Below are 22,238 nucleotides of genomic sequence, written 5' to 3'. Positions count from 1 at the left end.
CTTGTTAAGCCTAATTATGTCAAGGAGAAATTCTTAGTGTTGTGCTGGTATGTCCCTAACACCACTGAAGTACCTCCTAATCTTTATAAGAAAGAGGGGGCCTCAGGTTCAGAGTCTTTGGCAAACACCACCCTCTAGCTAGAATTTTATAACATTGTTTTGTTTTCACTGTATTTATGTTTAGCTTACCTTCTTTTTATGTCAACTGATACTCATTTTTCTATTTACTGTAGTGATATAAAGTCAGGCTTATTGAGGTATAATTTACGTTAGTAAAATTCACCATTTTAGTGAACAGTTTCTGTGAGTTTTGACAAATGCATGCAGTAGAATAAATACCATCATAATCAGGATATAGAACATTTTCATCATCCCAAGAAGTCCCCTCCTCCCTTTGTAGTTAATCCCTTGTCCCACCCCCAGTCCCTGCAACTATTGATTTATTTTATGTCCTTGTAGTTTTGCCTTCTCCAAAATGTCATATAAATGGAATCATGCAATATTTTTCTGTTTGAGTCTGGCTTCTTTCACTTAGGATAATGTATTTGAGATTCACCCATGTTGTTGCCTGTGTCAAGTAGTTTGTTCCTTTTGGTTGCTGAGTAGCATTTCATTGAATGGACGTACCACAGTTTGTTTATTCATTTGAAGGACATTTGTGTTGTTTCCAGTTTCGGGCAGTTACAAATAGAGCTACTATAAACATGTACAGGTGTTTGTGAGAACAGAAGTTTTCATTTCTCTAGGAGTGTGATTGCTGGGTCAAATGGTAAGAGTGGTGTATTTTTATTTTTATTTAGTTTTAAAATAAATAAATTTATTTATTGGCCGCATTGGGTCTTCGTCACTGCACGTGGGCTTTCTCTAGTTGTGGCGAGCGGGGACTACTCTTCGTTGTGGTGAGTGGGCTTCTCCTTGTGGTGGCTTCTCTTGCTGCAGAGCATGGGCTGTAGGTGTGCAGGCTTCAGTAGTTGTGGTGTGCAGGTTCAGTAGTTGTGGTGCGCAGGCTCAGTTGCTCTGCAGCATGTGGGATCTTCCCAGACCAGGGCTCGAACCCGTGTCCCCTGCATTGACAGTCAGATTCTTAACCACTGCACCACCAGGGAAGTCCTGTACTTTTAAATTTGTAAGAAACTGCCAAGCTGCTTTCCACAGAGGCCATACCACTTTTCACTCTAACCAGCGACATGAGTTCCAGTTGTTCCACATCTCAAGTTTCTTTTTAAAATTCATTTTTAAGTGAGTTGATTTAAAGAAAAATATTTAATAAATAATAGTTTGGGTGGTTGGTTTGCCATTGTAGCAAGGTAATACGTGGCATCATATGTGGATATGGCAAAAATTATACTTTCTTACTCAATAGATATTAGTATATTCCCATTTTATAGATGAGTAAACCAAGGCTCTGAAAGGCCAAAATTCACAGAACCAGTAAGTTGCCTGGATTTAACCCAGTTCTCCATGACTCCAGTATTTTTAATTATATAGTATTTTATTTTAAGTCCTTAAGCCAAATTTGAACTTTTAAACCTTTATTACTTAGAGTATAACTGTGCTAAATGTGCTCCTTAGAAGATTGGATAATCAGCTGTGACTTTAGCTCTCACAGCTGATAGTACTTCAATTGTTTTAGGCCTAAAGATGTTCTTTATCTTTTTCTGATGCCCCAGAGAGTTGGTTGCTCTTTCAGCACTTGACACATACCTCTATCATGTCACTTAGTGCTCTGGGCTGTAATCATCTATTCATTTGCCAGCTCCCTTCCCCCCTGACTACATGGGGACTTGTGTTCTTCTTCATTTCTTCAGTACCTAGCATAAAGCCTGCCACATGGGGAACATTAAGCCATTCTTGAAAGAATGACAGGTTCTTGAATATGACTACACAATCCAGTTGTGTAGTATTCATTTCCTAAAGTTTAATGAAAGTGCTTTTAAGTACTTAATTAAAGAACTGCTGGTTGAGTCTCTTCTTGCTCTGTGGTAGGCATTGGACTAGACATTCTGACTGGAGGATGCAAAGGTAAATGCCCGATTTCAAGGAAAGTGTGTGTGTATGTGTGTGTGCACACACACACATACACACACCAAAAAAAATAATTATAACATAATATGAAAGTGATAAGTGAAAGATAAAGTTTAATATCAGTTCCAGGAGGCAGAGTAGCATAATAATTTAGAGCAATGCTTCTCAAAGTACCACTCTGCGAAGATATCAGGAGCTTATGCCAAAATGTACATTAACGCTTTGCTTCCTTCATCAAGAAACTCTTGCTATTGAAAACAAAATGTTGATTGAATTAAAGTGTGTTTACTGACTGTTTCGTGCTTCTTATCTTGTCTTGAACTGATAACAAGCAGTTTGCTTAGCAGCTTGTCTTTGGATCACACTTTGAGTAACAAGTGGTTAAGAGTAAAAGCTCTGGAATCAAACTGTCTGCATTTAAACCCTAGTTCTACCAGTTATTAGCAATATGACCTTGAGAAATTCTGAACCTCAGTTTCTTTGTCTTCATAATGGGGATGATAATTTTCCTATTTCTTTGAGTTCTGAAAATTAAATAAGAAAATATATAATAGCACTTAACAGAACGTTGTAAACACTCTGTAAATAATATTATTGTTATTAGTAATTAATGAGATGTTTTTCAGCTGGCAGGGATTAGGGGTAGCATCTCAGACGTGGTGGTGGCAAAGAGGCATTAAATGCCATTTACAGAATGTTATCATACCTACAGTGGATCAGCTCCTTGGAATAGTGTTTTAAATTTTCAGAAGGACTTTTTAAAATATTTTGTTTTTAATACCCTACTGTGAAAAGCTCTGGCTGCATTTGAGTAAAGGCAGGCAGGCAGTAACATTTGTTGAGCACCTACTATCATAACAGCCAGCCACTCTGCTAAATACTTTTTTTGTATATTATTTTACTTAATTCATACAAGCACCTTGCCATAGTGTATCAAAGCATTGATTCTGGAGCCAGACTGCTTAGGTTTTGCTCTTGTTCTGCTACATTCTTACTGTGTGATATTGGGCAGTTTCCTTAACCTCTTTGTGTCTTGGTTTCCTCATTTGTAAAACGAGGCTAATAAAAGTACCTATCTAATAAAGCTATTGTGAAAATTAAGGGAGTTAATATATTTAAAATGCTTACAACTAAGTCCAGAAACTTTGGCTGCTATTATTATTATTGTTATTATTAGTAGTAGTATAATAAAAGCTTGCCTATGGTCATAAGTGGCAAGGTCTGGATTTGAACCCACTTCTTTTCCTCCAAATTCGTAATTCCCTGTGACTGGTGCTCCACACTGCTTTTAGTGTAATCTTTCTAGAATGGAAATATGATCATGTCACTCTCATGCTTAAATTCCTTCCATGGCCTCTCATTCCTTTAGGCTCAAAATAAAAGTTCCTCACATACATTGCTAGGCGCTCCATGGCCTGGGCTTGCCTCTCTCACCTTAACTCACACTTCTCTCTCCCTCTCCTTCTATCTCCAGTTACACTGACTTTGTTTTTTGTTCTTTCCCACCTCAGGAGCTTTGCACATGCTCTCTAAAGCCTAGAATACTCTTTCCCCTTCAGCTAATCAGCCCCTATTTTTTTCTTAGGCTTTATTTTATTTATTTATTTATTTTTTGTGGTACGTGGGCCTCTCACTGTTGTGGCCTCTCCCGCTGCGGAGCACAGGCTCCAGACGTGCAGGCTCAGTGGCCATGGCTCACGGGCCCAGCCGCTCCGCGGCATGTGGGGTCCTCCCGGATCGGGGCATGAACCCGTGTCCCCTGCATCGGCAGGCGGACTCTCAACCACTGCGCTACCAGGGAAGCCCTCTTAGGCTTTATTTAATGTCACTTCTTCAGAGAACCTCATTAAGTTAGGTCTTTATGTTATATATTTAGGAGAAGTAAAGTGTATATTCTTCCCTGGTGGCGCAGTGGTTAAGAATACGCCTGCCAATGCAGGCGACATGGGTTCAAGCCCTGATCCGGGAAGATCCCACATGCCGCAGAGCAACTGAGCACATGCACCACAACTACTGAGCCTGCGCTCTAGAGCCCTTGAGCCACAGCTACTTAGCCTGCGTGCCACAGCTACTCAAGCCCGTGCACCTAGAGGCTGTGCTCTACAACAAGAGAAGCCACCACAATGAGAATCCCGCACACCACAACGAAGAGTAGCCCCTGCTTGCTGCAACTAGAGAAAGCCCGCATGCAGCAATGAAGACCCAACACAGCCAAAAATAAATAAGTAAAATAAATAAATTTATTTTTTTTAAAAAGGGTATATAACTTCTCTTTCAAAATGCTCATTCCTTACCCTCATAATTACTTGACTATTATTAGACTCTAAGATATGTAAGGCAGGGATTGTTTCCGTCTTCATCAGCAGTCACGCTAAGACCTTGCCCAGTACCTGACACATAGTAGGCACTGAATGAATATTTGTTGACTTGGATTGAGTTCCAGTAGGCATGAACATGAATTCTAGGATGACAGAATGAATGATGTGCTGCTTTTTGCCTCTTTCCTGGTTCTTTGCTCCAAATAGTAGAGCATAAAGAGATGTTCATTTTTAACAATTCACTTCTCTGCACTGATTGAGGTTTTCAGACCATCATATCAGGCATTCTTACTGCCCAGCTTTTCAGAGATAAAATGATTTTCTTTTCTTCTGATTTTCATTTTATCTTGATCCATTTTTCCTTTAGTAGTTGGGGGTAGGGCTCTGACCTTGAGATGGAATTGAGCAGGAGGGCTGTGTGCTAGCTTTTGTTCTATAAATGGTCTGCCTTGCTGCAGCTGCAGCTCACCCAGAAGATGAGAGGAAGGGGCCTCTCCTGTGGGTCCTTTAATTTGCCTGCATCCCTTGCTGAGCAGGTGTCTGGAGAGATGGAAATCTTACTCTTCTGGGAGCAGTTTCCAAGCCTGAAGCTGACCCAGCTCCTGTTCTCTGTGGAGAGTAAAAGCATCATTCATCATCATTCTCTGCAAGGCTGCTCTTTCCTTTTTTTTTTTAATCCACTTACATTTTTTAAAATGGAGGTATAATTTATATATAGTAGAGTCCACAGATTCTAAGTTCCCTAGCATCCCAGCAGGGTCCCTTGGGTCCTATCCCAGCAGTACTCTTAAAAGCTAGCACTATTTTGTCATGTTAGGTTGACTTTTGAAATTCAACTACTTCATTTCTTCCCTTCTGTTTTTTTTTTTTTAATATTTATTTAGTTAGTTAGTTACTTTGGCTGTGCTGGGTCTTAGTTGCAGCATACGGAATCTTCATTGCAGCCTGTGAGATATTTTTTTACTTGTAGCGTGCGGACTTCTTAGTTGCGGCATGGAAACTCTTAGTTGCAGCACACATGTGGGATCTAGTTCCCTGACCAGGGATCAAATCCGGGCACCCTGCATTGGGAGTGTGGAGTCTTACCCACTGGACCACCAGGGAAGTCCCTTCCCTTCTGTTTTTACTATCTGATCATCCAAGTAATGTTTATTGCAGAAAATTTGGGAAGTACAGAAAAGAGTAGATAATAAAGAAAAAGATACCTATACTCTTACTACTCAAAGGCCTATTATACTTTGAAATGACTAGAGTTCTCAGTATTTTTTTTTATCGAACTATGCCTGGTTTTTCTGTCGGTTCTCTTCGAGGGCCTCATGCCTCCTTATTTTTGTAGAATGCCATTTTTTGGAATGGCAAACATCTATGTTCATTCTTTACATCTTGATAAAGCCCTACCTCACCTGTGAAGCCTTCCCCAAACTCTCCCCCTTCTCTCCCTCTTGTCCCTGTAACGTTTGGTACATACCTATATGGCCTTTGTCTTCCTGTAGTGCAGGTGTTTGTGTACATACCTGTCTCTCCAAAACACTCTTAGCAAGCTCCTTGAAAGCATAGACTGCATAGTGCCCACCAGACTGCCTAGGACAGACAGGATCTCAGTAAATGTTTGTTGAAAGAGTGAATGAATGAATAAACAAATCAATGGAATCTTGTAAGTGTTGAGGAATAAAATGCATGTTTAGTGGCAAGAATGAACAATTCTCACTTTATTCAGTCTTATCTGTGGAATGTCAAAAAGGAAAAAGAGCATTTTAGAGTGCTGTTTACTTTTTTGAAAGCTTTTACATAATTACTTTTTTTGATTTTCCATAACAAGTCTATGAACGCATCCCAATTTTTTTTTTTTTTTTTTGGCTGCACCACGTAGCATTCGGGATCTTAGTTCCCTGACCAGGGATCGAACCCATGCTCCCTGCAGTGGAGGCGTGGAGTTCTAACCACCGGACCGCCAGGGAAGTCCCCAATTTTTTTATATAAGGGAGTTATTACCAAAGGTAAATTTGAAGAGATCAGAGATTGTGCTATAAAATGGAAAGGGATGTTATTTAGGGAGGCTATCTGGAAGTTTGCAATACCTAGCATTTACTCACTGTTTATAAGGGCAAGGGAATTGGCATTTGTAGGCACAGTATACCTGGCAAATTACTTATGTAATCTTATTTAATTATTGCTACAACCCTATGAACTAGGTATTATTATCTTCATTTAATAGCTGAAGAAACTAAGACTCAGAGAGCTGAATTAGTTTGTCCAAGGTCAAATAGGTAGTAAGCGGCAAAGCCAACATTTAAATCCAGTACTGACTCTCATGTTTCTAATCCATTTTCCGTTACGCCAAACTTCTTTTCGTAGCAGTCCATCTGTAGAGGGCCATACTCCTTACTCTTAATTGATGAAGCTTTGTGTGGCATGAAAATTCAGCAATCCTACTGTTGTTATTATTATTCCATTTATCTTCAGTTTGAGGAATTTTTGATAAGATGAACACAACACTAATACCATATTTCTGTGTAGCCATCAGTCCTATCTCATCACCATATCTGAGTCTCACAATAGTCTACTGATATAAGCCTAGATTGTAATCCCCTTTATACATGGAGAAACTGAGGCCCAGAGTGGGAAGGGACTTGCCTAAGTAAATATTGCTAATAAGTGACAGGGCCAAGAATTGACCCCAAGTCCAGCACTCTTTATTGTGGCATGTAGGTCTGCTGAAGCCAATTGAAGTGAGCAGAGACTACAACAATGGTTCTCAACCTGGGGACATTTAACAATGGTGATAATTTTGATTGTTAGCACTCCGGGGGTACTACTGGCGCTTTCTTGGTGTAGAGGTTAGGGGTGCATACTCCAGCCCCCACAACAAGAATTATCTGTTCTAAAGGGTCAGTAGTGCTGATGTTGAGAAATCCTGCTCTAGAACTGGAGCAGGGGACTTCCCTGGCGGTCCAGTGGTTAAGACTCAGTGCTTCCATCGCAGGGGGCACGGGTTCGATCCCTGGTCGGGAACTAAGATCCCACATGCTGCACGACACAGCCAAAAAATTTAAAAATAAAATAAAATAAAAATAGAACTGGAGCAGGATTGGGTTTCGTGCTTCGTTTCTTCAGAAGAGGTGAAATACCCAAGGTTAACCTCCAAAGTGTACCTAGTGATGAGCTTGATTCTTTTAGAACTGGCTATTCTTTAGTAGCAGTAAATACTTAGTAATCACCAGGTTTTATTCAGAATGTTATATTAGGTATGACTGGGGATGCAGAAAAGTATTAGACATGGTCTGTTACCTCACGGAGTTTAGAGATTTCTGGAGGAGGCACAAGAGGATCTGGTTACTTTGCCCCTGGCTGAAGATAAACAGCCCTAGATTGCAGGAGCTACTGCGTGCAGTAGTGGCTGTACTCAGGGACTACCCTGACTGAAGTGGTGCTGCTGGCTTAAGGGAACCCTCCCAATAGCTGACTCTTCCTTCCCACAGTTATGCGATGCCCACCAAAACCGTGGAGGTGTTGCAGTTGCAGGACCAAGGCAGCAAAATGCTCCTGGACTCAGTTCTTACCACCCATGAGCGAGTGGTTCAGGTAGGTACTCTGGGAGAAATTTGAAATGTATTTGCCTCTCCTGGTTCTTTTCTCTATCCTGATCTCTTGGTTGAGCTTCAAACCTGCTATCCAGTTGTCTACTGGGTTTCTCCACTAAGATGTTCCACAGGTGCCCTCACTCAGTGTATACAAAACTAATTGTAGAGGGACTGATGTTTTTTTCCTGTAATCCTCCTCACCTTTGAGCTTAATGCTTGACCCTTCTTTGCCCTTGGGTATCCATTCATTCTCCAAATTCAGTGGCTTCTACCCCTAAAAATCTTTCAGATCCATCCACTTTGCTTTACACTCATATCAGTGTGATCGTGTCATTGTCCTGCCTAGAACCCCTCAGTGGCTTCCCTTTCGCTCTGTACCCATTAGCAGCACTCCTCTTTCCCCATCCCCCCAGGTCCTGGCAACCACTAATCTGCTTTCCACTTCTATGGTTTTATCTCTTCTAGGCATTTCTTCAAATGGAATTATATAAAATATGGCCTTTTATATCTAGCTTCTTTCACTTAGCATGTTTTCAAGGTTCATCCATGTTGTAGCATGTATCAGTATTTCATTCCTTTTTACTGCCAAGTAATATTCAAATGTATGGACATCACCCCTTTTTGATCCACTCAAGAAACATCAGGAAGGTAACCAGAGGGATGTTAAGGTAGTAACACCCTAAATCTATGTTAAATTTTTAAATAATTAAAGTACTTACAATCTTGGTTCTTTAAATATTATCGGAATAAATTATTTGAGCTACATTTTATGACAGCTCTAACTTGCCACTGAGGCTCACAGGATAAAGTGTGAACTCTTTGATTAGCACCTAAGTGCCTTCATGTTACTCTTCCAGCTTTTCTTCTTCACACCCCCTTTCATTCCGGCCACACATGGCACTAGTTTCAATTCCCTAGTACTGTGCTATTCCTCCACATTTTACTGAATATTGCTTCCTCTGCCTTAAAAAAAACTCCACACTACTGTTGAATTCTCCCGATTTACTCCTGTATTTCAAGACTCTAACCAGATGTTACCTCTTTTGGAAGCTTTTTCTGACCCTCCTGATTGTTAGGTAGGTGTTTCTCTTGTGGGTTCCCACAGCCCCCTGCATGCCCTTCTACCACACATCTGATTTAACTCTGGATTCTCAGCACAGGGTCTGACAACATCAGGTCCCGGTCTATGTGGGTAAACCTGAGTTGATTCAGAAAGTCATCCTGGACTTGACCTCTTGATCCAGTTATGACATTCATTGCCTACAAGAGCAGATATTGGCCATGACCATCTTAGTAACCAGAAACCAGACAACTTGGTAGATCAGCAAGAGAAATCCTGGAAAGTCTGGGCTCCAAAACCAGCTCTGGGTGTTAATCCTTCACCCAAAGGCCCTCTAGCTCTGCTGCAGCTGACATTTGAGCCCTTGCCATGTCTGCCCAATCACCTAGGTTTCAGTGCCTCTCTTAGAGCATCTTCTTTCCTTTTGCAGATCAGCGGTTTGAGTGCTACATTTGCAGAGATTTTCTTGGAAATAATCCAAAGCAATCTTCCTGAAGGAGTCAAACTGTCAGTGAGGGAGGTAGGTGCTAATTTGAGAAGAGGCCTGCTGGTGGGCTCAAAATATGGAATAGAAAATCTGGACTGGCTGGCTTTAGAAACAGAAAGACATGTGAATAATTTAGCCCAGATAATAATCATCAGGAAAGGTGTGCAGGCTGCTTGACCGTGATCATTATTCTGGCTTTTCCAGTGCATCAGGGATGATGCTTTATAGACCATGGAAGTTGAACTCCATCACAGCATCCTGATATTAGGCGTGAGCCCATTACACCCACAAATTCCCTCCCTTGAGGCAGATGTATAGCAGAAAGAACATGATTTACGATCACATACAGTGTAATTAAACAGAACACAAATAGGGAAATGTACTTAAGGCAGGGAGAAAGTCCAATTCAACTTTGAATCCTTGATACCTAATATAAGTCTGGTACATAGTAGCTACTCAGTAAAAGTTGAATCTAAATCATTTTCTACAGAGCTGGCTGATGGATCCTTTTCTGATGCTGGGCATATTTGAGTAACTCTGTAGTAATTCCCTCTTATCTTCTTTTTCTTCTCCTCAGCACACTGAAGAAGACTTCAAAGGAAGATTCAAAGCTCGGCCAGAACTGGAAGAACTGCTAGCCAAGTTGAACTAGTTCCCTGCAGACCCTTTCGTGCCATCACTGGTGATACTGAGTGGCGACGGGAAGAGCTTCCTGGGTGGCCAGAGTCAAGCAGCAGACCCTGACCCTCAATATCATAAGTACCCATCTCCACAGCCAGGGGTGCCTCCTCTCCTCTGTGGAAGAGTGCTTGCTGATGGTCACCACTTTCCTTTGAGCCAACCCTAGGTATCTTCCATCTAATAAAAATCTGCTGTTGATGAATGTGTGTGTATGTGAGAAGTCAGTCCATCCTGTCGAGTATATTTAACTAAGGGATTCAATTTCTCTTTGCCTGGTGCCTTAGCACATAAGCATGTCCCCCTTCAGTATTTCTCCAATTAGAGTGAACTCATCCTTTAAATCAACCTGGCATGGAGTCCCTTTAGTGAAGCAGACGATCATAAGTAAACTCTCTGTGGATAGAAGGCATAGGGAGGGAGATTTTGTATATGAAAAAAACCCTCCAGATAGGATCAGGGTCTGTCCATAAGTGAAAAAAAAGTACCTTGTGGGGTAGTGAGTGACCTGTCATAAGTATGCAGGTAGATGTTACATAACTGCAAATTAGGGTTGCCTGGAATGAGTTTAAGCAAAGAATTAAAGGTTGATCTTGGTCACGTATCAGAAAACTACTACTTGTGAGCCAAATCCCAACAACTGCCTATTTGCTTTTTTTTTTTTTTTTTTTTGCGGTACACGGGCTTCTCACTGCTGTGGCCTCTCCCGTTGTGGAGCGCAGGCTCAGCGGCCATGGCTCACGGGCCCAGCCGCTCTGCGGCATGTGGGATCTTCCTGGATCGGGGCACGAACCCGTGTCCCCTGCATCTGCAGGCGGACTCTCAACCACTGCGCCACCAGGGAAGCCCGCCTATTTGCTTTTTAAAAATAATTTATTGAGGCGAAATTCACATGTCACAAAACGAACCTTTTTTTTTTTTTTTCCGGTACGCGGGCCTCTCACCGTTGTGGCCTCTCCCATTGCGGAGCACAGGCTCCGGACGCGCAGGCTCAGCGGCCACGGCTCACGAGCCCAGCCGCTCCGCGGCATGTGGGATCTCCACGGACCAGGGCACGAACCCGTGTCCCCTGCATCGGCAGGCGGACTCAACCACTGCGCCACCAGGGAAGCCCAAAACGAACCATTTTAAAGTGAATAATTCAGTGGTATTGAATGCATTTGCAGTGTTGCGCAACCTCTATCCAGTTCTAAAACCCCATTGCCTGTTTTTGTAAATAAAGGTTTATTGGAACAGAGCCCTGCTCATTCATTTACACATTGTGGCTGCTTTTATGCTTCAATGGCAGAGTTGAGTAGCTGTGACAGAGACTGTTATGCAAAAACATTTTTACATGGTCCTTTATAAAAATAGTTTGTCAAACCCTGATCCAAGTCATTGGTTCTCAAACTTAAGCATACATTAGAATCACCTGCAAGGCTTTTTAAAATATTTATTTATTTATTTATTTATGGCTGTGTTGGGTCTTCGTTGCTGTGCGGGCTTTCTCTAGTTGCGCTGAGTGGGGATTACTCTTCATTGCGGTGTGCAGGTTTCTCATTGCGGTGGCTTCTCTTGTTGCGGAGCATGGGCTCTAGGTGCACGGGCTTTACTAGTTGGGGCACGTGGGCTTCAGTAGTTATGGCTTGCGGGCTTTAGAGTGCAGGCTCAGTAGTTGTGGCACACTGGCTCAGTTGCTCCGTGGCATGTGGGATCTTCTCAGACCAGGGCTGGAACCCGTGTCCCCTGCATTGGCAGGCGGATTCTTAACCGCTGTGCCACCGGGGAAGCCCCTGCATGGCCTTTTAAAACACAACTTATGGTCGCGTGTAGGGCGCCTGTGCAGAGGCGTCAGGAGCCAGCACGGCGAGGACCATGTTGCTTCCGAACATCCTGCTCACCGGTACACCAGGGGTTGGAAAAACCACGCTAGGCAAAGAACTTGCATCAAGATCAGGACTGAAATACGTTAATGTGGGTGATTTAGCTCGAGAAGGGCAGTTATATGATGGCTATGATGAAGAGTATGATTGTCCCATTTTAGATGAAGACAGAGTAGTTGATGAGTTAGAAAACCAAATGAGTGAAGGTGGAGTTATTGTTGATTACCATGGTTGTGATTTCTTCCCTGAACGCTGGTTTCATATAGTATTTGTGCTGAAAACAGATAACAGTGTTTTGTACAAAAGACTTGAAACTAGGGGTTATAATCAGAAGTAACTAAAAGACAATATTCAGTGTGAAATTTTTCAAGTTCTTTATGAAGAAGCCTTGGGATCCTACAAGGAAGAAATAGTGCATCAGCTGCCAAGCAATAAACCAGAAGATCTAGAGGATAATATCAATCAGATATTGAAATGGATAGAGCAGTGGGTCAAAGATCATAGCTCTTGACTTAACAAGAATGCCACTTTACAATCACTCTTGATACCTCTCTGCTGACATCATATAAATTGTTCAATTATCAGTATCAGTACAACTTTCTTATTGAAATTGTGCTGTTGGACTCATAGGTGGATAGTATAAAGGTTTATGTTTAGTTTTTTTCTCCATGAGAAAGCTAAACAATCTCAAATATAATGAATAGTATTATTAAGGATTGAGAGTTAAAACTGTAATTTTTTAATGCTTCAGTTGCTAAAGAATAAATAAATCTGATTTAAAAAAACCCCAAAAAACAAAAAACAAAAACACAACTTACTAGGCTCCATCCCCAGATTTTCTGACTTAGGAGATCTTGAGCAAGGGTGATGCTGCTGCTGGTCCAGAGTTACCTCTTTCAGAACCACTAGTCTAAGTTGACCTCTAATGTTTTTCCTATTCTGAGCATTAGTGCATTCATACTTTTGTACAGAATAGCTATAATTTATTGAGCTAGACCCTATGCTAGGTACTACATTAGCTCTAATCCTCACACCAGTTTTTTAGGGTGTATATATGAGTGTGCGTGTGGATAGTAACTGTGAGTATCTGAGTGTGAGTGTATCTCACTCACATTTATTGAGCCCTAATTTGCTATATACTTTATACAGATTATCCTTGAGATTGATGGTATTATCTCAGTCTTACAGGTGGAGAAACTGAGGTTTGGAGAGATGAAGTGACTTCCTAGGGTCACACAGTTATTAAGTGGCAGACCCTGTCCCCCCCTACTTTTCTGGGATACCCCTGCATAGAGGTCTGTGGGACCTTAGAGCATTCTTAGCATTGTGTGTACTTTTCTGAAACTCATCAGTTTCAGTCCTGAAGTTATTTTGTTTTTTTCGACTTGGTTTCCAAAGGCAACAAGAGGAAACTCAGATTTCCTCTCAAGGTGTAACACTAAGGGAGGGCTGTCAAGATAGCAGGTGCCTTCAATTAAAATGCTTTTCTGAATTCAAATTGAAGGCTCAGCAGGCCAGGACTTACACGTGAACCCCTTTGGAAGTGTGGGCAGAATTTGCCAGGTGAGGACTGATATTTTGGTTGCAGAATTGCTCATTGCCGAGTCTCCTTTAGGGAAGATGAAAGAGCAGCAGCTAATGGATGAGTGTAAAGTTGGAGGATGTGTAGTGACTTGAAGATAAAAAGGTGAATAAACGCATGTATACACACAGACACACGCTGCCTCCATATCATGTGGGCAATGGGCAATGTCATGTGGACCCCATTTAGGAGTCTGGAATACAGTGGTATTTTCCAGTTGCCCACCTTTCCTTGTTATTAATTTGTGAAAGCACGATGTAAGGTTTCATAAATTGACAAGATATTAGAGCTAAGGGACCTTAGAACCCAGCCAGCCTAAAGCAAGTGCAGGTTAGGGGCCCAGGAAGGGCAGTGCTTTACTCAAGGTGACAGGGCACCTCGTTGGCAGAGCTGGGAGCAGGATTCAGATCTCTTGATTCCCAGTGCATCACTTTCCATTACATCACTGAGGGATGAGTCAGGCTTCTCTCTTAAACAGGAGGCTGCTGGGTTCTGTCACCTTGGAGCTCTTGTGTCACTGACCTAGTTGATTTATCCTCTGACCAGAGCCAAAGGGCTTTTGTTGCTCATGATTAGTCTGACCTGAAACAAATGGAAATTGCTCATAATGCCTTATCCTGGTAAGAGGGACAGATATTCTGATTGCTAGAACCTCAGAGTTACAAAACAATTATAAGCTTCATTTGATTTTCCAGAGGGAAATGAACTTCCCTAGGATCACATGGCAGTGAAATCAAATGGAATGCAAATCTCTGGGCTCTAGCTTGAAAATACCATCCCCTCCCTTCGTGAGACAACCTACAATATTATAAAGAAAAGAGGCAGACAAACCTGAGCTATTCCTAATTTCTACGTTTATTAGTTTTGAGGCCTCAGGTGAGTTATTTTAACCTCATTAAGCCTCAGTTTTCTGATCTGTAAAGTAAGGATAATCCCTTGTAGGGGCTTGAGATGGAGATGATGTATAAAATGGGCAAGCACGTGCTCAGTAAATGTTAGATTACCTTCCCATCTAAACCTCACTATACATTTTTTTTAAGTTTATTTATTTATTTAGGCTGCCTCGGGTCTTACTTGCAGCACACGGGATCTTCTTTGCAGCATGTGGGATCTTTGGTCGCAGTGTGCGGGCTTCTCTCTAGTTGTGGTGCCCAGGCTCCAGGGCATGCAGACTCTAGAGCACGCAGGCTTGGTTGCCCTGTGGCATGTGGGATCTTAGTTCCCCGACCAGGGATCAAACCCGCGTCCCCTGCATTGGAAGGTGGATTCTTAATCACTAGACCACCAGCAAAGTCCCTCACTGTACTTTTATAAAAGATTATTTTTTCATTGAGGTATAATTTATCTATAGTGAAACACACAGATCTTAAGTGTATATTTGATCAGTTTTGAAAATGCAGTCACCTATGAAACCTACACTTATATCAAGTTAAAGAACATTTCCATTTCCCCAGAAAGTTCCCCTACATTCTTTCATAGTCATTCTTCCCAGAAACAACCACTAATCTTATTCCTATTGCCATAGGTTAGTTTCACCTATCTAGAACAATATATAAATATCATAGAGTTATAACCTTTTGTCTCTGACTTCATTCACTTACCCTGATGTTTTACCCACATTGTTGCATGTAGCCATAGTTCATTCCTTCAGCATACTTTTAGTTTTGAACCCAGTTAGGGTTAAATTATGCCTAGTACCGCTGCAAAAACATGAGAGCTAGGCAAGAGAGAAGAAAAGGAAGGTCAATGGATTAGGAATCAGGGTAGCTGGGTTCTAGTTTTGGCTCTATCAATGCATAACCTTTGAAATAATCTGTTTTGATCTTCATTTTACAGATGACTTAACTGGCCCAGGAGGGAAAGAAACGTGTCCAAGGTCACTCACAGGGATAGCTCCAGGTCACTCAATTCCTGGTTGAGTACACATTACTGAGATTTTTAGAAATGGATTTTTATGTGGATCAGTAACTTTCAAGAAGGACCAAATGTCCAGGTTAAATGGGAAGTTTTCCTAGTGAAGGCCAGTGGATTCCTCAGCTTGTTTGTCCCTTTCTTCTGGCTGGGGATGCCTTGTTCCTCCACCATCGAGCCTAAAAATTGCCAGCTGTGGATTCTGAAAGGGTATTTTTTAGTTGGACAGAAAGAAATGGAATCTGGATATTCTGGCCATTCAGACAATATAGCAACACTCAGAGACCCCAGTCCCCACTGTTCTAGGATGTAAAGTATGTAAAGCTCTCTGAGCATGCATTGGGTTATGTCTGGAACTAGACCTGCTGACAAGGCACTACAGACAGAAGCAGCCAATGTGTCTTGTGCTTGTTTAATCTGTACTTTAATCTTTGTGCCATTTTTGTCTTCATATGTCTGATCTCCCTGGAGAATTTGAAATGATTCATTTAGTTCTTAAACCGCCCCCCCGCCCCGGAATAACTTTCATTCTCAGACATTTCAGGTTTGGAGAATCACCTCCATATTTAGACAGAATAGCCAGGCTCTGAAAGATGTCCAGGCTCTGAGGAATGAAAAGTCTTCAGAAGATAACTGCTAGAGAAGAAAAGAACCCCTCCTGCTTCCTCTGCCTGTTTTAAGTCCCTGCTGGAGCAGAGCACGGAGCCCTAGCTTTCCATACAGTGGAAAAGTATATAAGGTTTCAGCCTGGACTTCCTCCAGTTCTCCTCGGATTTCTAAAGTCAGCAGCCCAGGATTTGGTCTGGCAACTTTACCTGAGGGAGGAAGAGTGGGAGGAGTATCTCATTACTCATCTAGTAAAACACTTTACGGTGCACCTTTGTACTGAGCACTGGCCATATCTCCAGCCAAGGAACTTGCAGGGAAGAGCCAAATCATGAGTCTGCCCTAGGCCTAGCCAACGGTGGCACCCAGCCAACAGATCTCTCCACTCATCCCTGGCACCAGGCCTCTCTGCAGAGGTAGATGTAGAGTGTATAGGGATAGGCATGGACCACCCTAAACTCCCGGTCCGTGGCTGTGGGCTACAGAGCAGAGAGACTAAAAAACCATACTAACCTAAAACACTGTGGGGAACTTTCACTGTTAGTTTCCTTTTTTATAAAGCACTAAAAAAAAAGTAAAGTAATATGTATTAACACAGTAAGTATGGTTACTTACTGTGTGTTAAGCACCGTATAGGTACTGGATGCTTGTGAGAGAGAACAGAGAATAGCACAGGCTTTAGAACATACACTTGGAGTCTGACGCCCAATCTGTCCTTTATTTCCTCCTCTGTAAAGGAGAGTTAGTAGTGTTATGAGGATTAAATGAGATAATGTAACTCAGGACAGTGACTAGCACACAATAATAATAATAGCTAACATTTAGTGAATGCTTACTATGTGCCAGATGCTATTTCTAAGCTCTTTACCAATATTGACTCATTCTTTCAACAATCCTATGAGGAAGATCTACATTTATTAGCTTTGATGCCTTTCAGGAAGGTATTATAACTGCATGTCTACAGAAGAAAACACAGATCCTGAGATGTTAAGTAGTTTGCCCAAAGCCACACGGCTAATAAGTGGCATAGTGGAATTTGAAAGCAGCATATCATAGGGATTGAGAGCACAGACTCTGGAACCAGATAGCCTGAGTTAAATGGTTCATACATACTAGTTATAGTAGTTCAATAAATACTAACAACTTTTATTACCAGGTATTTATATATTACCTCTCATTTAATTCTCTTAGTGTACCTATTAAATAGGAATTATCCCCATTTATTGATACTTGAGGAAACAGGCTTGGGTGGCAATAGAGCCCTCTTTGCCCAAACACATTCTGTGACCGTCCCAGCGTTAGCTCCCTGTCAACTGGAGTCCTTCCAAACCTGCTCCTTCCACTTAGCTGGTTTGAAAGCCATTCCTCCTGCTGAGGTCCTTCCACCCTTTCCCTTTGCTAGAATACCCTGCCCCCCATGACCTATTATTTCTATTTTAATTATACAAATTAATATATAGGTACATTTCTGTTGTAACATATTTGAATATATAAGAATACAGTCCTTACTGATAGAACTTCACACTGTGACCACTTATTCACTGTTATAAACAATGCTGCAATGAACATAATAGATGTTTAAGCGGATTCCTAAAAGAGGTTAAATATTTAAAACATTTGTAGATCTCACCAAATTGCCCTGAAAAGCTTTACTAATTTATGATCCCTTCAATAGTGTGAATGTGTCTGTTTCTCTCCATCCCCACCAACACTGGTCATTATAAATACTTTTAATTTTTGTCAACAGGATCATCTAATAGTACTTTTGTTTTTAAAATCTGTATTTCTCTGATTATAAGTGATGTAGAATATATTTACATTTTTGTATGTTTTGGGGGCATATTTAACTTTGTTCACTTTTCAGTTGGGCTATTTGCTTTTTCTTACTGATTTCTAGTTTGTTTGTTTTTTTTTTTTGCCGCACCATGCGGCACGCAGGATCTTAGTTCCCCAACCAGGGATCAAACCCGTGCCCCCTGCAATGGAAGCAGTGTCTTAACCACTGGACCACCAGAGAAATCCCTCTAGGGACTTTTTATTTGTTGCAGATGGTAATCCTTTCTGCTATATATGCTACAAATATGTAGTGTCTACTTCATCTTTAATGGTGTCAACTCAACTACCTCCCTTCTCTTTGAGATTCTTGCTGACAGCTGCAGTCCACACTGCTACCTCCGATGACCCACAGCACTGGGTACACATGGCCCAGCAGAGATTCATTCATCCTTTTATATACACACACACACACACACAAACATCCCCTTCTGCCTGAAGGCTGAAATTGGATTTTATTGTTCTTTGAACTCATATTCCTCATATCTTCTCCCCTTCTCTCTTTCTCTCCTTCCTGAATACCAACACAAAGGCTCAAAGTAGTTTCAGGGCCTACTATATTTCAGACTTGTGCTTCTAATATATATATATGCTTAAGAAATGTTACTGATGATGATGAGAGCATATGCCCCTTTGCATTCCAGTTCCATAGCAGGGGTCACCCTCCCAACTCCCTTCCCACTCCCAAATGTCAGACAGAAAGTAATAGACTGGGTAATGCAGTTCCATGGAAGAAAAATGAAAAGTGGTGGCAACTGTTGTGAACTGGAAAACACATCCACCTAAAAGAGAAATTGTTAATTCAGCTCCAGCAAATTGTTAAGTAAGAATATAAGCTCCATGTTGGCAGCTTCTCCACTTTTCAAAAGCTGAAAATCTGTATGTTAAATGTACTTTTGAAATGTCAAGCCAACATTGTGTGTTTTTTTGTTTGGGAACATGTTGAGGTCAGACTCTTCATCTGTTAATGCAACAGAGTCTGGCATATGAGAGGCACTCAGTATTTGTTTTCCCATTTGCCTTCTTCCTTCCATTAGACTGACTGAAACATCCAGAACAACTGATGAAAAAGAAAGTCATTTACATCATTGTCAGGAATTAATTAGTTATTCTAGTGTTGTTTTGTTTCTCTCTTAAACCAGACTAAAGCAACACAAAGGCAGAGATCATATTTTCATCATATCAATTTCCTACACAGTGCCTGGCACATGAGAAGGTCTCAGAAAAACTTGATGTTTTTGAACCAATGACTGAATAAATGAAGAACTGACTAGGTAACCAATTTACCTTTAGATTGTAAATTTACTTTAAAATTAAATGTCCATGTAATCAGCGCAGTACTTGGCGCACTGACCCAAGATGTAGCGTAGGAGAGCATCCCTTAACCCATTTCTTTGTTTTACGCAGCAAATACTGGTCAATATTTAATATCGGTGATATAAGATGGGTGAGGATGTGTGGGATCTCAACATGACAAAATGACTGCTCTTTATGGCAGTCATGTCCAAACCCATGGCTGCCTGGCTCTCAACCCCAGGCCCAAATACTATCCCCAAGTCTTACACTTCTTGGCCCACACTTCCACCGTGGAAGGATTTCTTTCTCCCATGATCTCTCTGGGTGCTAGTTTCTGCAGGGCCATCCTCTGGGGACAGGTGGTGTGAGGTCTCAGCTGTGGGCACTGCTTTGCTCTTTCGTCCTCTGCAGCTCCTCCCGTCGCCTTGCCTGCTGTTCACTCATGCAGTCCCTAAAGGCCTGCACCTGTGGCTGGCACTGTCGCCAGTCCTGGTGCTGGGCCATGCACTCCTGCACTGCATAGTGGGAAGCAGCACAGCCAGAGCGGGAGATCAGCTGGTCCAGTGGGTCCTCTTCTTCATCTTCTTTCTTCACCTGTCGGGACCAGGTATGGCCTTGAGCTGACATCTTTAGGAGTCTCTAGAACATCAATGGAGGCAAGGTTAGAGTAGGGACATGATTATATATGACACTGTTCCTGTTATAAATAACACTGACCACTGCACTGTTATAGCCTATTTAAGCATATGTCTCCCCTTGAAGGTTGTAAGCTATTTGAGGACAGATACTGGGCCTGATTCACCTTGGTACCCCTAGCACTAGGCCTGGCAGAAAGCAGGCCTGCAAAATGGTCTAAACTGAACAGAATGAGATAAAGTGTATGAGAATACTTAGCACAGCACTAATAACCTCGAATAGATTCTACTAATGGAATCTGAATTAAGTGAAATGTTTCCTTTCTGGGGAAGCTATGTTCTTTTCTCCAATTAGCCTTATTCTATGTCTGGAGAAGAACAAAGTTTAGCACTTGGGAGAGTATCCAGATATGTGTAGAGTTTGACATATGAGAGAATGGAGAGAGTTGTGTGGCTGTAACATAGAGCATACAGGGTCCAGGGCAAGAAATGAGTCTGTGAGGTGTGAGAGTATTTAACGTGAGGTGTATCTGCCCAGACTGTCTTCCTACAATCATCTGCTTCAGAACACCTAGCACAAGGTAGCATACAGAAGGAACTTAAGAAAGGTTTGAAGATAACTGACCTCAGCCTTTGTACAAATTCTACCATGACAGACTGTAAATGAGCTAAGACTACTTAATGCTTTTCCTGGGTCTCTGATTCATTCAACAAGTGATCACTGAGTACCTATCATGTACCAAGCACTATGCTAGATTTGAAGATACAGGAATGACCTAGACAGACACAGTTTCTGCCTTCATAGAGTTTACAATCTAGATAAGTAGGCTGTTTACTTGTGTACAGTGTGTACAGACAGCTAAGATTGGGAACACAGTGGAGGAATACCTAATCCAGACAAGGGCAGGAACAGGCAGGGAAGGCCTCTAAACTGAGGCGTAAAGGATGAAAAGGAATAAGCCAGAGATGTAAAGAATATTCCTGGTCAATGGAACAGCAAGGTGGGGGTTTGAGACAGAATTTGGCATGAGAGGAACTGGAAGTTCTACATGACTGGAGAACAGAGTATGAGAACAGGAAAATTAATGAAATTGGTGAGTTGAGAAAGTATCTTATCATAGGAAGGCCTCATATTAAGGCGTTCAGAGGGCAATGGGGAAGTCACAAGAAGGATTTAAGAACTCTATAGCCCTACACAAAACTCATTTGCTTTAGAGGCAGTATAACCTAAGGGAGGAGGGGGAAACTGGGCTTTGAAAACAGACTTGGATTGGAAACTTAGCTTTGTCACTGACTCACTGGGTGGTGACTTTGAGCAAATCACTTCAGAATCTCTCTTGAAAAATAGAGATCAAATCTACCTCAGAGGATTGTTGAAGACTAAATGTGATAGTGCGTGTAAGGAGCCTGGCACGTCCAAAGAGTTGGATAAGTAATAGCTCCTATGTTTTCCTCTTCCTAAATACACTGTGAGCTCTTTAAAGACAAGGGCAGGGACTTCCCTGGCGGTCCAGTGGTTAAGACTTTGCCTACCAATGCAGGGGGTGTGGGTTCGATCCCTGGTCCGGGAGCTAAGATCCCACATGCCTAGTGGCCAAAAAACCAAAACAGAAAACAGAAACAACACTGTAACAAATTCAATAAAGACTTTAGAAATGGTCCACATCAAAAAAAAATCTAATAAATAAATAAATAAAGACAAGGGCAAACCTCTTGGAACAGTGCGGTGGAAAGAACAGTGCCTTGGATCCTAAGCCAAGAAATCTGGGTTCAAATACTTTACTCACTTTACTATGCACACACCTTAGCATGCAATCTTTTTTAGTTTCCTTCTGAAGGTAATATTTAACTCTTAGAATTACTGTAAGGATTAATATCCTGATAAGTCACAAGTGAGTGCAAGGGCTACAATAGGACTCAAGTAAATGCTGCCGTATTCTTTCCCCACTACAACCTAGCTTCAGTCTTCCCTAGAGTAAAAAAAGGAAGACCCTCGCTCAGAGATCAAGACAGGCTAAATGGTCGGTAGCTGGTTCGCGGAAACCGGCCGGGCAGAGGAAGGCACGGTAAGGACGGGAAAGCAGAGAAACCCAGGTGGCTAAGTCACCTATGGCTTCTCTGGCTCCTCTCCCACCTTCAGAAGAGGACGCATGCGCGTGCGCGGCCGCTGGGCACACCCCCAGTTGTGCCAGCTAGGCTTCACGGCGCAAGATCGCGGCACACAGTGCTCACCGAACACGCGGACAAGAGGACCCGAACGCGCGCTCCTGCACAGCTGCGTCGGTTTTGCAGGCACTTGGAACTCTTCCGACTCTCCTGTCAGGAACCAGCCTCCTGTAGGAAGCGCGGGCGCACAAAGGGGCG

General features: G+C 42.0%; 3 protein-coding genes across 6 annotated transcripts in view; 2 read left to right on the top strand and 1 right to left on the bottom strand.

The window, feature by feature from the left end:
* The window catches only part of MRPL48 (mitochondrial ribosomal protein L48), a 50,656-nt gene extending 39,285 nt beyond the window's left edge, over positions 1 to 11,371 (top strand). For 2 of the 4 annotated variants that reach the window (XM_082626716.1, XM_082626717.1), the window contains 3 exons: positions 7,823 to 7,925; positions 9,415 to 9,504; positions 10,049 to 10,354. In XM_082626716.1, the coding sequence (XP_082482842.1) occupies positions 7,823 to 7,925; positions 9,415 to 9,504; positions 10,049 to 10,123 (268 nt within the window). In that variant the 3' untranslated portion in view covers positions 10,124 to 10,354. Of the gene's footprint in view, positions 1 to 7,822; positions 7,926 to 9,414; positions 9,505 to 10,048; positions 10,355 to 11,123 lie in introns of those variants that run through there. The other 2 variants (XR_014294551.1, XM_082626718.1) reach the window with 2 other exon arrangements.
* Positions 11,372 to 11,961: 590 nt separating this feature from the next.
* Positions 11,962 to 12,811, top strand: LOC309807606 (adenylate kinase isoenzyme 6-like). The gene is given in 2 exon segments (XM_082627429.1): positions 11,962 to 12,345; positions 12,349 to 12,811. Coding segments are annotated over 2 exon segments (516 nt in total). The 5' UTR covers positions 11,962 to 12,003; the 3' UTR covers positions 12,523 to 12,811.
* A 5,549-nt stretch (positions 12,812 to 18,360) lies between these two features.
* COA4 (cytochrome c oxidase assembly factor 4 homolog) lies at positions 18,361 to 22,237 on the bottom strand. Its single transcript, XM_082626560.1, has 2 exons — positions 22,107 to 22,237; positions 18,361 to 19,878 (listed from the first exon to the last, which is right to left on the bottom strand). The coding sequence occupies exon 2, from the start codon at positions 19,864 to 19,866 to the stop codon at positions 19,612 to 19,614; it is 255 nt and encodes an 84-aa protein (XP_082482686.1). The 5' UTR covers positions 19,867 to 19,878; positions 22,107 to 22,237; the 3' UTR covers positions 18,361 to 19,611.
* Between the last annotated feature and the right edge of the window lies 1 nt (position 22,238).

This window comes from Mesoplodon mirus, assembly GCF_964341445.2.
Source record: "Mesoplodon mirus genome assembly, chromosome: 7".
Lineage (NCBI taxonomy): Eukaryota > Metazoa > Chordata > Mammalia > Artiodactyla > Ziphiidae > Mesoplodon > Mesoplodon mirus.
The sequence above is the reverse complement of the archived record's forward strand: the minus strand, read 5'-3'. Positions and strand labels throughout refer to the sequence as shown.

Excerpts from the sequence above, each read along its gene's own strand:
- COA4 (XM_082626560.1), bottom strand. The coding sequence starts at position 19,866 with ATGTCAGCTCAAGGCCATACCTGGTCCCGACAGGTGAAGAAAGAAGAT.